This window comes from Dermacentor silvarum, chromosome 6 (assembly GCF_013339745.2).
Source record: "Dermacentor silvarum isolate Dsil-2018 chromosome 6, BIME_Dsil_1.4, whole genome shotgun sequence".
Classification (NCBI taxonomy): domain Eukaryota; kingdom Metazoa; phylum Arthropoda; class Arachnida; order Ixodida; family Ixodidae; genus Dermacentor; species Dermacentor silvarum.
Genome location: NC_051159.1, coordinates 174,032,422 through 174,051,285, shown reverse-complemented (window position 1 = coordinate 174,051,285; position 18,864 = coordinate 174,032,422). Strand labels below are relative to the sequence as shown.

Here is an 18,864-nt window from a genome sequence, read left to right as displayed (position 1 = left end):
AATTCGCCGCACTGATTTGCCATATTATTTGTCCTTGTGCTTCTAGTTTTCGATTAATTGGCCCTCGCGCTGCACATCTGCTAACCTCTTGGTTAGCTCAGATGGCAGAGCGACCACCCCGGAAAGGCGTTGACCCCGGGTTCGAATCCCGGATCAGGACGAATTTTTCCTCAGCTTTCATTCTCAGAAACCCGTATGGGTTTCCTCGTAGCTTCGTTCCACATTCGGGTGGATGACAATTTTTCTTTCTAATATACATGTTCTCGCACTCTTCATAGCAAGTGCTCGTGACGCTATATAATTTATTCGGAAAGTTGGCTCCATGCAACAGCATGCCTTGCCGAGCAATTTTTACAATGGCACGAAAAGTGACACTGAGATTTCTAAGAAAAGAATGAGATATGTCCGAAGAAAAAAAAAGTAAAAGAATACACGGGTCTCTTCATTGACAGGCCACTTTGACATATGTTAGATAACGTTGGCTTCAGAGCAGCTCTTTTACAACAACATAGAACACTAATTAGAAGAGCGCAGAAACAGGATGGAAAGCAGAGAGCACATTGCGCTGAAACGTACAACATGGCGCTTTGTCTCAGCCACTTCCTCGCTCTGTCCCGTTCCTGCGCTCTCAGTGATAAATGCAAGAACAATCCGAGCAACAGACTGTCAATTAAAAAATGTGCATTTTGTTTTCGAATTCATGGGCGACTCTACAGGGCAACTGAAGGCCTTTGCAAAGTGAGAAAAGTGGCGGAGCGGCACGTTGCACTCTTGTTGGCTGCTAGTGTCGCCTTCTTTGGAGCACAGTGCGTAGCAGTAGGTTAAAAAGAACACCTGGTCGTCAACGTATTCCTCAAGGTCTTGAAGTCGCAAGTCATTCACGGCGTCGGCACGGGTTGAATGCCGCTGGACGGTCGTTTTGAAGGCCGAGAAAGACACCTCAAGCGCTGGTATCGCAGGGAAGACGCCCACCGCTGGCAGTCCGGGCTCCTGGTCTAATTGACACTGCACGCGGCGGTAGTACTCGGCCGAATGTGTCTTGCCCCACCAAGCGATGTTTTCGCCATAGCCGTTCACCGTCACACCTAGCGGGTCGATGGCTTTGGCAATCTCTCTGGCCAGCAGGATCCCCGAGCCAGCGTAGTTCATCGCGAAAGTTCCATTTATGTAGAAAAGCGGCGTTTCAAGCGCCAACATGGCAGCGTCAACTGAATTGCGAAGGTACGCGTACGTATACGGCCGTCGTTGAAAAGTGCGTCTCTTTTGGTATGTATCGTAGAAGCGGGCATCGTTTTGTAGTCTCTTGTACCACTCAGCGCTGGACAGCCAGGCGCCCACGAATGAAAATGTACTGATATCAGGAAATCGCCCGTAAAGAGTGGTGCGTTGAAGCGAAACGAAGAACTGCTCGGATGGCAAGATGTTCAAATCGGTGTTTTTTATCTTGCGTACCGCCTTTTCAGCAATTTCGCGGTCGATCCAAGCGGTTCTATTCACTGTCGATATGAATTCGTTTTTGACACTTTGCATGAAGCTGTAGACACCGCGGCGTATCTCGTTCGTCGGGTAGACTCGCGTTAAGTATTCGGTGGAGGTGAGAAGCCCGAAAATAGAGTTCACGTACTCCAGGCAGGCAAGCTGCTTTATCTCTTCGACGTTGTTCCGGAGCATGAGCTCTGGTTTCCCAGCCGCCACCCAAAGGTGAGACTGGATAAACATCCAGGCAGTGCCCATGAAAATCTCCGAGTCATTGAACGTGTGGAAGAGTTCGTCGAGCTTTGTCAGGATGAGGGAGTCTTCAATTACGACCCAGTCCTTAGGATTCCATCGACGTGCGAGTGTATTGAGGTATTGGCTGTTGAGGAGTGGGTACCACTGTGCTGTCCTTATGTTCGGTGTCTTGGCATCGAGGTCACTGATGGCCAACCACCACTGCTCGCCTTTGTTCTTATCATATTGGGTGGCTTCAGTGAAGAATATCTCAAGCTTGCGCAGGAGTGCCGCATCGTACTGCATGTTCTTTACGCCCAGGGTGACTAAATGATCATGGACGACGATTGCGTATTCCTCTGAGGTCATGGGATTCTCAAGGCGATGTTTCCATACCACGCTATTGTATCGCCTGCGGAATATCAAAATGTGGCCAATGACTTTGCTGTTTGCAACCTCTAGGTGGAACTGAAAGCCGGCATCATAGCGTGCCGCCATGTCGAGCATTACTTGTAGCGGGTGGTATAAGACATCGTCTAAATCTTTAAAGGGCCAGAGGACCTCAAGTATATCCATAAAACGGTTGAGCGTCTCAACATTCAACTCTAAGTGCGAATTACGAGGGTCGATACACTTTTGGTACAGCTGGGTTGGTTTCCCGATGTGCCACAGGTCGGCGTTCAGCTCCTTGATCTCATCTTTCTTGGCGTCCTGGTTCATTTTCTCAAGGACAGAAAGTGTGGGAAACTCTCGCTTCCAGCCGTCGCAGACAAACGCGTAAAAGTTCTTGCAAGGATCGACGCTGTTGTTTATCGAGTTCAATAGCCGCTTGGCGTGTTCCTTGCACGAGTCGGAGACGCAGATCCCCACAGTCTTTCCGGTCGAGATGGAAAATGTGTAAGCGATGATGCAAGTGAATACCACGACTAAAACCAAGGTGGCTGCGACAACCAGTATCAATAGCCTCCTCTTCGAGTCTACTTGACTCGGCTCGAGCCCGGTTGCTGGCGCCATCCTTGAGTATCCGCTGTCCTGCGCCAGAGACTGAAAAAGTGTGCGGCGTCACCACGAGTCGTCGTCATCGCTAGCTCCCAGTAGTTCCGAGCTATTCTAGTCCGTGTCAGTGGACTCTACGTTATGCACCTTGATTTTTTAGTCCTCATTACTGCGCCAAATATCTCATGCCTTCGAATGCATTTCTATTATCTTGCCCCCTCTTATTGCGACAGCAATTATATGGACACTTCAAGCGGATTTCTGCCGTCGCCGTCGCCGTGAGGTTCCGTATAATGTTTAAGGGCAATAAAATCGTCGCCGCGCGCCGTATGTGTGAGTGAAAGCGCGCGGGGGACGCGCGATATCATGGAGTGCGAACGCATGGTGGGGAGCAACCGTCGCCCTAAAGGCCGTGGGGGTATATGGTAGGGAGGAAGGGAGGGAGGGGGGGGGCGACGCTGTGATGCGGCACCAAATGCGTATCTTGCAACCGGGCGCAAGGGGAAGTGGCCACTCAATCTCCCACTTGAAAGGAGAAACGAGGGAAGGCAGGAAGGGAGGGGGGGGGGGCAGCTTTGACTCTGCCAACAACTGCCCTTGTATTTTGCGCCGGTGTGGTTGTCGCGGCCACCGTATCTTGAAAGCGTATCTCCACACGGCTCTGACCTTTGTATGCGCTGTGCATTCGCCGCTCAGTTACTGTTGAAGCGAACCTTCCCTCACTGCAGCGGCTGCGCTTGCTGCCAGCGTTTTGACAGTGGTTGTCTGCGGTCATCTAGTGTGATCTATTCATGTCTGCTTGCACACGCTGACACCACGCTTGTTAATTCAGTTAGTCAGTGAATGTGTCCAAGTTTACGCAGCCGTTTAAACTACTATCCATACTCGGAATATCTCTCTACTAATTTGCTATCGCAATTGATACTTTTGCTTTCGGCCGAAACAGTGACATTTTATTGTTGCGGGCAACACATGACCTGCTCAAGTCCCCTTGTGTAGCCATAGCTACATTACGCCAGGTTTTCGCCTCTTCGCCGTCGCCGCACTTTGAGCCGTGGCTGCACTTTGACGTCACACCACGGCCCTCGACTCTCCAGCAACCTCGGCTCGTCGCGGTCGCCGCGCGGCCACCGCTCTTGGGCGCTGGCCGCGCCCTCTGTGTGACGTCACACCACGGACCTCGATTCTCCGGCTACTCGGCTCACCCCCGGTCACGTATTTCTATTTGCGCCCACGTACAGCGCTCGACCGCTGGCGCCACGCTGCGCCGCTCGCGCGTTCCATGTTTCTAGCCGCCGCCGTTGGAACGGAGGAGGCGTTGACGGGGAACACGCTGGGTCCAGCGTATTTCTAGAGCGCTGTACGTGGGCGCAAATAGAAATACGCGTCCCGGTCGCCGCGCGGTCACCGCTCCTACAGGCGCGCGTCCGCCGTTGCCTGGCAACTATCACAGCTGGCGCGCTCGCCGCGCTATCTGTATGACGTCCCACCCCGCGCTCCGCAGCTGTGATAACCAGGAGCCTAAGCGCAGCTGGGGGTGTGTAGATCGCTACTCGACTAGGTTTAACTAGAGCTAAACCACAGCCAATTTCTTTCCTTTTGATCTGCTAGAATATCACCTGCCTGAGTGTGTTAATGTTTACCATACGTCGTTTCGCTCTAACGACAGAAAATTCTGTCCCTGGATTACCTGACGAAGGACAGTCCGCGTGAACGCAACGAGCGCAGCACACGAGACCGATATGATTGATTGATGTATTGATTGAGTATATGATTGATGGTGTCAAACGTCACAACCGACACGAAACCAATCAGCAAGACCACAGGAATTTATAAGCCAGTGCTATTCCAAGATGCACGTGGTTTTGTTTCGTCTAGTACATTAAGAAGACCCCGCTTGCATTCACACCGTATCGGTCGCGCGCAGGTCACTTTTCGTGACCAGGGGCCGTATAACGTGAAACTATTCCATTCTGATTTTAGTACAATCTTCGAATCTAACTCCAATCTAAGATTTTATGTCAAATTTACGCAATCGCCGACGCAAGCATCAGGCTGTGACCAGATCCTTTGTTTGAACAGCCCATTCAAACGCGCTGCTTGTTTATAGGAGGTCACTTTCGTTTGATTTCAAAGCGAATAGCATTGCCTACCTTGACAGGTTTTTAAATGCGAAGCATTTCTTGGCGAACATTTGCTACAACATTTGCGAACATTCCGTCCGTCCGTCCGTCCGTCCGTCCGTCCATCCATCCATCCATCCGTCCATCCGTCCGTCCGTCCGTCCGTCCGTCCGTCCGTCCGTCCGTCCGTCCGTCCGTCCGTCCGTCCGTCCGTCCGTCCGTCCGTCCGTCCGTCCGTCCGTCCGTCCGTCCGTCCGTCCGTCCGTCCGTCCATCCATCCATCCATCCGTCCATCCGTCCATCCTCCATCCATCCATCCATCCATCCATCCATCCATCCATCCATCCATCCATCCATCCATCCATCCGTCCGTCCGTCCGTCCGTCCGTCCGTCCGTCCGTCCGTCCGTCCGTCCGTCCATCATTTCTTGGCGAACATTTGCTACTTTGACAATATCTATCTATCTATCTATCTATCTATCTATCTATCTATCTATCTATCTATCTATCTATCTATCTATCTATCTATCTATCTATCTATCTATCTATCTATCTATCTATCTATCTATCTATCTATCTATCTAGCCGCCTACGTCTTTTTGCTCTCATGGTCGTTTCGTTAACTTGGTATGTACCAAATTGGCATATTATGACAAAAGTATATGACGAATATAAATCATGTGCCATCACATGAAAGTCATGACATGTTTGTCATGTAGGTCATGAAACAGCCGCCTACGTCTTGGTGCTCTCATGATCGTATCTTTAACCTGGTAGGTACCCAAATTGGCATAGTATGGCAGGAGTGTATGACGAACACAATTGATAGGTCGTGACATAAATATCATGACCTATCACTTATGATATGACACGCATGTCATGATATAAATGTCACGACATGCGTGTCATGTTGGTCATGACAATACCCCGCTAAAAAGATTAACGTTTAAAAACCACTGAAATGGGTTCGGACGTGCATACTAAGTGAAGGAAACACTAAAGGACGCTGGTAGAAGTCATAGTCATGAGCATGACTCCGTAGAAATGAGTGACATAGCGAAAAAAGATGAATACTCAAAAACTACTGAAATAGGTTCGGACGTGCGTACTAAGTGAAGGAAACACTAAAGGATGGTGGTAAAAGTCGTAGTCACATGACTCAGCTAAAATAACAATGACTCCGCGCTTTAGACTGAAGCTGTGACCGACGAAATGAGTTTCCGTCATCACAAGATGCGAGCGGGAGGCTCGGAAATTAGCACACAAAAGCCACTGAAATGGGTTCTGACATGGGTACTAAGTGAAGGAAACACTAAAGGATGGTGGTAAAAGTCATATAGTCATGACCATGTCTGAGCAAATATGATCATGACTCAGCGAAAAAAGATTAACACTCAAATGCCACTGAAATGGGTTCTGACCTGGCTACTAAGTGAAGGAATCACTAAAGGATGATGGTAGAAGCCATAGTCATGACCATGACTCAGCAAACATGAGAATGACTCAGAGAAAAAAGATTAACACTCAAAAACCAGTGGAATGGGTTCGGATGTGGTACTAAGTGAAGGAAACACTAAATGATGGTAGAAATCATAGTCATGAGCATCACTCAGTAAACATGAGAATGACTCAGCGAAAAGAAGGTTTACACTCAAACACCAATGGAATGGGTTCGGATGTGGTACTAAGTGAAGAAAAAGGCTAAAGGTTGATAGTTGAAATCATAGTCATGAGCATGACTAAGACTTTCGCGGATGTGGTACTAAGTGAAGAAAAAGGCTAAAGGTTGATAGTTGAAGTCATAGTCATGAGCATGACTAAGCCTTTCGCCGTAAGGTCTCTTAGGTGTAGCTAAAGGAACTACTGAGGGCTGATGACATGAATGTGATGGCATGCGTGTCATGTAGGTCATGAAAGAGCCGCCTACATCTTGGTGGTCTCATGGTCGTTTCGTTAGCTTGGTAGGCTCCCCGCAAACTGCTTCGCATAACATCGATTCCCACAGGGCGTGGGATTGCAATTTGTGCGGGTTTCGCAGCAAGTATTGTAGAATAGCTGAGCCAAAGTTAAAGTAGTCACCGTGGACGTGAGCTAGCTTGTTGCCGTTGTGTGAAGAGCTCGACGAAGAGGAGGTGGAGGAAGAAAGATTAGAAACCGAAATTAGAGTGATTTTAGAAAGGAACACTGATCAGGAATACCGTGAATATTTCGTCAATGAATTTCTAAAAGAACAGGAACAGGAAGCATTTGAGCACGCGAACGACTTCAAAAGACAGAAATGCATTAGGCAACAAGACGAAAAGCTCGAGGCTCTAAGACAAGAGATTGAAAGAATGCAGCAGGGTTTTGAAGCCGAGCAGCAGAAATGTCAGGCACCCGTAAAAGTAGCGCACGGAAGGTGCGAAGAAGTCGCCTGCACGGTTCTACCTATGTTAAGAAGGGAGGCTAATCCCCATGAGCCTAATTGTACCTTCATAGGTGATGCCAGACGCGTAGACCGTGGCGTAGTTGTTGATTAGCCCTTTGATGGGGACCTGTATTGAGCGCGACGAGATACTGTGCCAATGGAATGCTCAGGCCAGCTGTGGACGATTTAGTACAGTTATCAAAGGAGCACGTCGGGAAGGTAGCTCTCGCAGAAGTCCGAAGTGACACATATTCGTTAGACAAGAGCCGCAGTGTAGAGTCCAATCGGTCAGAAAAGCGCGTTAAAGCACAATGTAGGCTGGGCAGTGCAGTTGCGGACAGCTCCCAGGTATGTGAACTACGCTTCGCAAAAGAAAATCGCTGCATTGTCCCGAAGTGCTTGAAGCTCTCCGCCAGTCGAGGTAGCAATGGAAGGAATTATTCACCCGCTAATCATTCAGACTGTGCGCTTGAGACGGAAGCTGTGACCAACGAAATGAGTTTCCGTCATCACGAGATGCGAGCGGGAGGCTCGAAAATTAGCACCGGAAAACGTGCTAGGATAAAGAAGCGGTGTCGCAGATTAAGGAATGCGACAGAGAAGGCAATGAAGCCGAATAAAGCCGAAGGCGCTAAACCCTGTGGGGAGCGCAGTTAGAGAGTTGGAAAGGCGCGTTTGTCGCTTAGAATGTTTCCAGTTAAGGCTCATTCACAGTAGGCCAAAGCGACACCGATTTTCGTCTGCCGACTTTTGGCGACAGCGTTTTACTTCCTTTAAACCGTTGCCCACAGCGTTTTCGGTCCTGTAAACTGCTGTCGGCAACAGTCGGCAGACCAAAATCGGTGTCGTGTTGGCCTAGTGTGAATGAGCTTTTAGAGCGCCCCCGATCCTCCGGCTGAGGAAGGAAAAACGAAAGGGCCGTTCGGCGCGAGGCTTGACAAAAGCAAGGGGGCAATTATGTTCCCCCTCGGTGGGTTCTTTTCGAGGTGTACAAGGCATGTCACAGGAGAGCGAGGCGGTAAGGCGACGCGAAGTGGTCATACAAGGCCGTGAAATCGCAGTGCGATTGTTGCCTGTATGTAAAGTGTCGGGGGTCGGCAGCGACGAGAATGACCTACGTGCACTTTGTACTCCCTCGTTGACAAGACGAGCTTTCAGACCACGCCTGCATGGGTTGAAGATATTGACACGTATGCATGTTTATCTTTCACCGGTGGCTGCTTTCCACCAGCTAAGGAGGGCGCTTCGAACGCGCAGCCGGATCAGACGTGCTTCGTATGGGCTCTGCGTTTTTTCAGCATTTCGGCGAATATTCTCACAGTGTACTTACGAATCGTGGTGCATAGGACCGTGAACCCCTCCGGAGTGAGTGGACAGTGTCCCTTTTTTGATCATTTTTGGACGTGTTCTTCAATGGACGACTTGTGCTCCGAATCGACGGGTTACGCCTATAGCCGCGTCTAGGCTTAGCTCGAGTGCGGCCGTGCCAGCTGGCCGTCACGGGTAGGCCAACTGCATCATGGACTCGATGAACGCCCCTCTACCCATCGCAGGGTCAATTCAGCAATTAGAACGTCTCACGGATTCAACCATGACCTCTCATACGAATGAAATCACCGTGGAACATCGGAACGCCAACTCAACGCGGCCGGGAACGCGTCCGGTATCTGAGGTAGACGCGAAGGTGGATGCGGCCGGCTCGGTGTCCCTGACGGCGACGCCGCTCATGACGACAAGCCTGGAGGACAACATGGAGCACGAAGATGATGACACATCGGACTGGAGCCCGGTAAACTACCGCAGATACACGACGCGAAGACTCAAGGGCGAACTGCGATCGGAGGGGGTGAGTAGGCCTCACTTTTTTGTGCTCGTCAGGCCGCGTAATCAAATGTCTATAGAAGAGGTCCCAAAGTCAACCATTACCCGCCTCATTGGACAAACTGCTCCTACTAGCGTTGCAGCCGAACACTCGGCATTTAGGTACATACCTAAAGCTAATGCAGTTAGACTTTCCATTTGGGATCAACAGAACTTGAACAATTTGCTGACACAGCGCGAGCTCACGCTAACTCAGGGAACTTCAGGTGAGGCGCGTAAGATTCCTGTTGAAATAGTGGATGCAATCCAACCTGCTGAAGTCACTAGCAAGGGGGTCGTGAAAATTCGACCGGAGCACACCGAGGAATACATCGCCAATCACATTCGCTGCGAATCCGCTAACATTCTGGGATTTTGAATCATGGGAAAGACACAGATGCTTCTGGTCACGTTTGATACGCCACATCCTCCTAGAATGCTCTCCTTGGACTACGAAATTGTCCCAGTGTACGAGTACCGACCTAGGGCCCTTGGCATGCTTCCGGTGCCACGGGCTGGGCCACATGGCCAAGTTCTGCCCCTCGCCGGCGGTATGTCGTCACTGCGGTCGAACGCATAAGGAAGATAGCCAATGTGAAGAGACACCATTCTGCGTTGCCTGCCAGGCAGCGGGGCATATTTCTTTGGCCCCCAACTGCCCCACTAGAACGTGTAAAGCCGCAAGCTCGCCACCTCCCAAGACATCTCCTGCTACTGAAACAGAACGTGGAGAGCAGGAACCACCGCAAGTTAATAGTACAGGCACTCCTCTCAAGACATGGTCGCAGGTAATGACTTCGAACAGAGGGAAAAGTAACGGCAAGGGTGAGGATAAGACCGAACGCTTCGAGCAAGTCCAAGCAGTCTCGGCAGGCGCCTGGAGGAAGTTCAAACAACAAATGGAAAACTTAATACAGCAGAATTTAGATGCTATGCAAAAGCAGATCACATCTTGGATACAAGCCTCCCAAGGACAACACGCACAAGCAGCGATCAACCCATCACAACTCGGAAAAGCTATAAAGCCACTTGCTCCAGCACCCCCTAAGAAAGCGTCTCTAATTACACCAGAGCACACCTTGCAATCTAAAGCTACGTCACTGCCAAACACCGAAACGCAGTGTGCGTCTCAGAACTCTCCTGCTTCTCTCGAAAGAAAACCTCCCGTTCCAGTGGACCGGGCAATGGACACCATCATGCAACTTCTCGAGAAATTGAACTCCCGTATGGAGGCAATTGAGCGAGCCATCGAACAACAAGAACAGGTTATCATGCAGCACAAAGAGGTCAACGAGCGGGAGCTTGCCCAGCATAAGGCTACTTTAGACGAATACAACAGGAATTGGTGGCGAGCCCGCAACCGCAGCAGGGATTAATCATGAAAACTCCCAACAATATATGTATCCAGTGGAACTACAGGAGCATCTCTCAGAATGTCCAAGCGTTAAGGTATCAAGATGATCAATACAAACCCCTCATCATTCTGCTTCAGGAAACTAGGGGCCCAGTTTCAATACATACTTATCAGACCTTCACGCACCCAACAATCACTCACGTTTCCGGAAGGGCCACAGACCTTGTGCCGTTGCAGAAAGGGCAGGCAGCAGTATTAGTTCACAAGTCATGTACTGCCATACTCATGGATACAACGCAGGCTAGCAATCATTACAGGGAGATCGTGGCAGTCAAGCTTGCTTTACCCGGCAAAGGCAAACAGCACTCGTTGGTGGTGGCCTCGGTCTACTACCGACCACGTAGTTGCACCACATCGCCGAACGAATACGCATGGATTGCGAAGCTGTTGCACGAGGCCAACGGCACTCAGATCATCAGAGGAGGCGACTTCAATGCCAAACATGGTATCTGGGGATATGCCACCGCCGATTCAAGAGGACGCATCCTGGCTGATGAATTAGAGTCATTACCGCTTCATATTTTCAACACCATAGGGGTGCATACCCGAGCAGGGCTCCATGCGAAGCAAGCTGATACCACTCCTGATTTAACCATTGCCACCCCGAAAGTAGTAAAACGCTGGGAAACTTATCCTACCACATGGGGCAGTGATCACTACCCCATTATTTTCACCATCAATAAGAAGATTCGCAGACAACGCGAACTTATTCGCACTATCAACTGGTCCCACTTCCGAGAGGGTGTCGGAGATAAATTCGAATCCATTGAAGAATTCGCTCAGCTTATGCGCGACAACCTCAGTTCTGCCACCGAAGAAACACTTGGGGAAGAAGACGAGGGAGTAATCGACGCCAGGATGATTGCTCTCTGGAAGAAAGCTAACAAGCTCACACAGAAGTACAAGACCAATGGTAGAAGGTATCAGACTTTCCGTCGCATCAGATGCATCTTCGAGCTTATCAGGCAGCATGGCGAAGACCTCAGTCGAGCGCAATGGGTCTCTACCTGCGAGTGACTAGGCAAGATAAACGGCATGAAACAGCTCTGGGGGATCCTTCGCAAAATCCTTCGCAAAGGCAGAGGACAATCCCCACTAGAAACCCTTACACTTCGACACGGCACCAACAAGCACGAAGAAGAAATCATAAAAACATTCTTCCCTCACGCAAGCACTACGCCGCCCACGCCCCTCGAAACGCCAAAGCTAGACTCTACGAACCCTGACCTAGATACCCCGTTTACGCTGGGAGAACTTCATGCCGCCATTAAACAGGGTAGAAGCGATTCTGCACCAGGTCATGATGGTATTACCTGGAAAATGTTGCGAAACTTGTCAGAAGAAACGGAAATGACTCTCCTAGAAGTCATAAACAAGCAGTGGTCCCAAGGAATTGTTCCGGATCACATGCGCCTGTCAATAATCAATCCGATACCGAAACCGGGGAAAGACTCTACAAAAATCGCCAATCTCCGCCCAATATCGCTTACACCAACCATATGTAAGCTCACTGAGAGGATGATACATACCAGGATAACCCACTACATCGAATATCGCAAACCAGGCTTACATCCGTCCCAAGCCCGATTTAGACCCAACATGGGAACCCACAATAACCTCTGGCTGCTTCGGAGGGTCCTAAATAGAAATTCACGCAGTGGGCCACCGGACTACATCCTAGCTGTCGACATGCGGAAAGCATTTGACAATGTCAAGCAAGATCAAATTCTCTCAAATCTAGCAAGAATATATCCCAGCCAACGAACAATAGACTGGATCGCAAGATTTCTTGAAGCCAGACCCATTCGACTTCGCAGCAACAGCACTGCCGTTCCAGTCACTTACTATCTTGATCGAGGAGTCCCTCAGGGTTCGATTTTGGGACCACTGCTTTTTAATGTGGCCATGCTTACTGTGGCCCGCGAACTAGAGACAAGCACTAGCGCCCGCTTTACCATATATGCGGATGACAACCATTTGTACAGAAGCACAAGACTATGGCGGGAACATTGAGCACACGACCACCGAACTTCAAGCTGCTCTTATTGCACTCGAAGACACCCTTCCTAAACTGGGACTCACTTTAGCACCTGAGAAAACGCAACTTCTATGTGTCAATGGCAGACGAAGCATCCTCCTGCCACAACAGGCAATAGTATTGACATTGGGTCAGCATGAATTCAGGGCCACCCACGGTCACGTTAAAATTCTTGGGATTCCCATCCACAGTTGCAATACGCGACAATTTTGGACGACTGAGCACACTATAAAGCGCGTCTCCAACAAGTTCGGCGGGGCACGGCAGGCAGCCTGCACCACCCTCATCAGATCCATCGCAATTGGTAAAATCACCTATGGAAGCATAGTCGTAACACCATCAAAAACAGCCGAAAAAACATTCAAGTACTCTACCGACAAATCCTTCGGACAATTACAGGTCTCCCGAAGTTACGAATATACGCAAACTGCAAGACTTAACACCCCTGCCATCCATCGACGACATCATCAAACATGCTCAGACATCACTGAATAATCGACTGCATCTCACGACACAGGGCCAAGACACACTGCTGTGGGACACCCGACGCGTCCACGTAGAACCGCGGAACACTGCAGGCGAAGAAACCACCCTTGCTTTTCCTACCATTTACCCCTCCAAGATGTCTACGCCACTCGCAACAGGGGCCACTACGGCCAGACAGCGCCTCTCTCACAGACACAATCAGTGCGACGCTAACGCAATATTTACTGACGCCGCACTCGATGGCGACCGCATGGCTCTGGCCTGGTACAAACCCTCGACCGGTGAGGCCAGGCGCTATATTTGTACACTGAACTACGCGACACCTGCAAAGGCAGAACGTTTGGCCATCTGGACCGCCTTACAAGACAATGCAGCGCCATCCACCATCTACACCGACTCATTCGAAGCATTAAACGACATTGAGGACCCCAGTGTGGAAGATATCACTGCTCTACGCATCCGCCATATTATACAGCACAAGCCGAAGAATGGCATTGACGTTAGGGTCGCCTGGACGCCGGGACACGTGGGGGCCCAGGGGGGAGGTAACGAGGTGGCGCATGGTCTTGCCACCTCACAATCTGGAGTTTTACATTTTCGTCTCCAACCTCTCCTACGCGGGTCTCCCGATCTTGGTGACCACCCCTACGCGGATTTGCCGCCGAACTCTCATTTCGAAATAGCACGAATACGTCGCTTCCTCAAGTACGCTAACAGGGAGAGACTCAAACATCTCACTCCTCCTCACATGTTTAATGACCTCGCCCTCAGCAGATCCCAGAAAATATTTATAAATAAAATATTTGCCAACACAGCTACTACCCCTGACAGAATTCACAAATGGAAGACAGTGGCTGACCAAAAGACGGGCATTGACGCCTCTGCCCCCCACAATCCTCTAATCACAACACCTCTAAGCGCCGTGAGCAGGAGCACGGCTCTGTGAAATAACCATCTGAATGTGTTCCGAGCATTCAAGTTGAACCAAGCGAACGTAACGCGCGAAGCCAGAGCACGCTGGAGCGCTTGAAAGCGACCAGCTGAATGTACCATAAGACTCCTTAGCTGGACTTATGTTGCATATGAAATGGACTATCGAATCCACGCACTAAGCGTGATGTAAGTCAAGGGCAAGAATCACATTCTGTGTAAAGGTACGGTCGAATAACGACAAGAACGCACGAGCCACATGGCCTGCAGGAGAAGATATATATATATATATATATATATATATATATATATATATATAATGCAAAAGATTCTTCAACCTTGTGTGAGTTCACAACCAAGCTTCCAACGAAGCTGTTACTTTTTGAGCAGTGGTAATATGAACTTCAGTTGCCTGCAATTATATCACATAGTTGAATATGTTTCCCTTATATGACTTGTCCGTTTGAAACCTTGGCCGCGTATAGTGTTTTCGAGCAGTTGTTAAATGTTTACAACAGCAATAATGCGTCCACACACATTTTATTTCGCCGGCGCATTGGCCTGGGGACAATGACCCGCATTGTATGACCTTCGTGAGTGCACACCACCGTTGCTTCATCACGTTCAGAGACAATTTGGGCTGCCTTTGTACAGCTTTTAATAATACAGTGCGTTCTACAAAGTTATTTCTGAAGCGACTTTCTCAACTCCAACACCGCTAAAATGTCGCTAATCATTCTGTCTCTGTCAAGTCGCCGATCACTAAATAGAAACATTTGTCGCTAAGGAGGCCAAAAGTAGTCAAATATAGCGACAAAATCACTAAAACTGAAACACTGCACGTGGGTCGCGCATGCGCCGTAGATACCTGAACAACATGATCGCAGCGGCCCCAATGGCGACGGTGCGAGCGCCCCTCCAGTGTCCGTATAATTTATAAGGCAATAAAGACGGCAGAAACACTTGGATGCCTCGCGGATGGGTTCGATAATTTTTTTTTTGCGTCAGGTGCAAGAAGTACGATCGATCGTAAGTGACGCGTGAGATGAACGGGACTAGGAGCGGTATCGCTCAAGAACGCCAAGAGAGGGTGGCTAGAGTCACAGTAGTTCCCTCAGTAAGAAACTATAAGGCTAGAATAGCCAAGGCGCATTGCCTAAACGTTTACCGCATGGGGAGAGAGCGCCTGAGATCGCGGTGGTGTACTGCGGCGCAGCGAAGACGCTTGCCATTGGGTATGGCACGCGCGGCCACCTTGCGGGTGCGTTTTTGACGCCAGCGGGATTTTATGTATGCCGCAGACAAGCTCCTCTGGACATGATTCTCTGTCACTGAGCCTGAGCTACACCACGGTCTGTCCGTGGTCAGGATCAGCGATTAGGTCAGTCCTGCAAATCTATCTATGGCTGTGCCGGACACACGTTGTACAGCATATACAAGTCTAACCCCAGTATTTTTGAAGGTTTCTGCACTGTGCATTCCACCGAGAGTGAATAAATACATGCATGGATGGATACATGACGTGGATCGATATTGTGGGCATCCCCGTTAAAGCTGTGTGACAGTTGATGCTAACAAGTTCGTTATTTTTACCTTAATTCAGTGCTTGTAATCGGCCTTTACTATCCATGGTTCATCTTAACATAGCATCGACCCTGAAAGAAATACATATATTGTCTTCCAAAGTTCTGTCCTTCCATTCCGTCACTGACCCTGTCTTTACGTCACTATAGTTCTCCAAGCCGCTTCATACTGTTCTCTACCTCAGATTGGTTGCCCTTTCTTCTATTATCCTCAACGCCCAATGCCTCGGGGATGGTAACTACATCGTCATCGCGTTTGTATGAATGCTTTAATATGTCAATGAAATATCCACTATGAGTTCTTTGCTATTTCCACAAGGCACATAAGTAAAGACGACGTATAGATGCAATAGGCCAATTTTTCTATAATACGGCGTTCTCAAAAACCCTGATCTGGTTTTAAATTCAGTAAAGCACGGTCCTTTGAATAACTGCAGAATCTGTTTTTCAATTTCATTCTTTTTGTGTTCTATGTAGTTCAAACGCTGGCTTCGCGTCATGCCAATTCAGTATATAGTAGTCTCTGCATACATTGAACGTTCCTTCCCAAGTTCTTGTTACGCCGTTCAATAAATATATACTGGTTTGTTTCCTGGTTCGTCCCTTGGCGCTGTGAACAACGCTTTTCCGATAAAGATGGGTAAAATAGATCAGCTATCCATTTTACTTCATATTACTCAGTAATTTTTCGTAGCCGAATTTTCCCTGAGACTCCCGTGCTTTAAAGTACGTCAAGCACACGTCTTCCCGTACGCTCACGTTCGTAGTTAATTCTTTTTCGTGCGCACCTAAACCTTGCCTTGCAACTGCCCTTAATTACTCTATAGTGTATTTTGCGCTTCTTATTTTAAATACAACTCTGAATTTCCATACGTAAGTTCAGCAACCATAACTCCTTTCCATAAGCCTCGAACAGAGAGCTTCGCTTTAAAAAGTCAGTTTCGTCCGAAAGGCGAAGCACTAGTTGCGATAGCAAATTAGTAGACAGCTATACGAAGTAAGTATAGTAGTTCTATCGTCCATATAAACTTGTAAACATTCGCTTACTAACTAAATGCAGAAGCATGGTGTCAGCGCGCCCAGGCAAAAATGAACACATCACACTCGATGACCGAGGACACTCGCTGTCAAAACTCTGGCCTGAGGAAGCACGGCCACAGCTGCGAACGGAGTGACCTTCGTGCTGTCCATCGCTTCAAAGCAAACTGAGTGGCGAGAACACAGCGCGCACTAAGTCATGAGCCGTCAGCGCACCTAGACTCTGCCCCCAACGCAGATCGCTTTCCAGATATAGTCCGCGGCTGCGCAATACGCAGTTGCTGCCGGATTACAACGCCGCCCCCGTCCCTCCCCCCCCCCCCCCCCCCCCCCCCCCTCGGTTCCTTGCGCGCGACGGAATACGCCGCCCTTCCTCCTTGCTTACCTGCCTTGAGCGCTCGAGATTGAGCCGCGACCGTCTGCTCCCCTCGCATGCTTTCACTCGCACATAGAGCATGTGGAGCACGGCGACGGTGTTATCGCCCTTGGACTTTATACGGAACATCACGGCGACGCTGAGGGCGAAAATGCGCCTGGAGTGTCCATATATTGGCTAACGTAATAAAATATTGTAAGGCATCGCATAATTACGCGTTTTTCCCTATGAGCAGTACACGGTAGCGCGATAGAGTCCGCAGACGTCGGCTCTAAATTAGAATCCTAGACACCTGCAAAAGGGTTCATTAGCAACCTACACGACATGGTCTAGAAGATAATTCTAAAAATAAATTCACTGCTGTATCTTCCTAATGCTAGAGCATGTGTGGTAGAAAACCTCGGAAAATATATTTGAACAGTATAGCTTAGAGCACAGCACGGGCCGATTTTTTTCAGCCCGGGCCCGGACCGGGCCCGCTTTTACGTTGGGCTGCCCGCCCGAGCCCGACCAAAAAGTTTATGGCGAGACCCCAGCCTGGCCCGGGCCCGGAAATCTACGTTAACGACCCGGCTCGGCCCGCCCCCCCGGATCGAAACCGGCCCGAGCCCGGCCGGAGCCCGGATCGAAACCGGCCCGAAACCGGCCCGAAACCGGCCCGAACCCGGCCCGAGACCAAAAAAAAACATGTTTTTCAGAGTCTGGACGCGCGGAGAAACTCGCTGCACTTACATCCACACCACCAGAAAGTCCGAGCCCGGCCCGGGCCCGGGTTGAAAAGCACATGCCGTGCCCGAGCCCGGCCCGAGCCCGGCCCGATCCCGTGAAAAAACTGCTCTACCCGGCCCGGGCTTTCGGGTAACCCCGAGCCCTTGCAGTGCTCTAGTATAGCTGACTCAGTAATGAAAAAAAATAATAAAGGCTGACGAAACTGAGCTCTGTAGCATCTATTTTCTTTTTAGCTAGCAAAGTTTTATTGAATTAAGGTTATGGATTTCATGACAGAAAGTAGTTGCTGAAAGAAGCGGAAAAAAAAAAAAACAGGATACAAAAATGTTTTTTTACTCACGCTTGGCACAGTTGATTTGCTTATGTCGATGTCAGTCAGTTGTGCCCGCTTACTGACCTCGATTGAAGAAGTGGATTTCCTTTTGCTGAGTTCGAGTTCACTAGCTGATCGACGCATTTGCGTCGCCATATCAGAGAGTGATTTCCGTTTCACAGCGGAATGCCGGTGTTGACGGACGGAATTGCTCCGCGCTCCCGATTTTTGTGATCCCTGCACCACAAAAAGAACCATGTGGGATAAAAGTCAACTTCCTTCAGTCTATAATTGCGATGAACTGTCAATAACCGTGTCGAATTAATCGCGTAACACACAATATCTGGAGGTGACCACTCATATCTCATCTCTTGGGTCTTTTAGGTGTAATGAAAAAATTAATTGGCGTGTTCTTACATCAAGGCGCTGCACACTCCCGTGAAATAATGCCAAGGGATATGTATGCAATTTATATTGGAGCCTATAACTTCAAAGTTATAAAATATTGATGTATTGAAGCGATTTATGTGGCCTCTATTCATAAGCGTAATTTTATGACTGGCGCAAAGCACACGGCCGGACAAGGCAGTCGTTGCTTGAAAGCATCAACGAAACTGGAAGAACAATCTTTTCGTCGTTACTAACGAAGATTTGGGCGATGGAGATCCAGTCACACCAGACACGATCGTATGCAGTGATACTCAGCGTTTTGTGGCTAAATGAAGTCGAATTGAAATGTGCAACGGGTTTATTTACCCGCAGCTCAATGTGAAATGTTTCTTCCTTGCCGCCACTGGGCAAAACTGGGAAAAACGAAGGCCGCGGGGAGAGGATAAAGAGGTTTGCAGCATGCTTAAAACAA

The 18,864-nt window shown here is 49.2% G+C and overlaps 1 protein-coding gene across 1 annotated transcript; it reads right to left on the bottom strand.

The window, feature by feature from the left end:
- Nucleotides 1-68: 68 nt before the first annotated feature.
- On the bottom strand, nt 69-18,207 carry LOC119457055 (endothelin-converting enzyme 1). The gene is made up of 2 exons (XM_037718881.2): nt 18,030-18,207; nt 69-2,754 (listed from the first exon to the last, which is right to left on the bottom strand). Exons 1-2 carry the CDS (start codon nt 18,156-18,158, stop codon nt 667-669), a joined length of 2,217 nt encoding a protein of 738 aa, XP_037574809.2. The 5' UTR covers nt 18,159-18,207; the 3' UTR covers nt 69-666.
- Nucleotides 18,208-18,864: the final 657 nt, after the last annotated feature.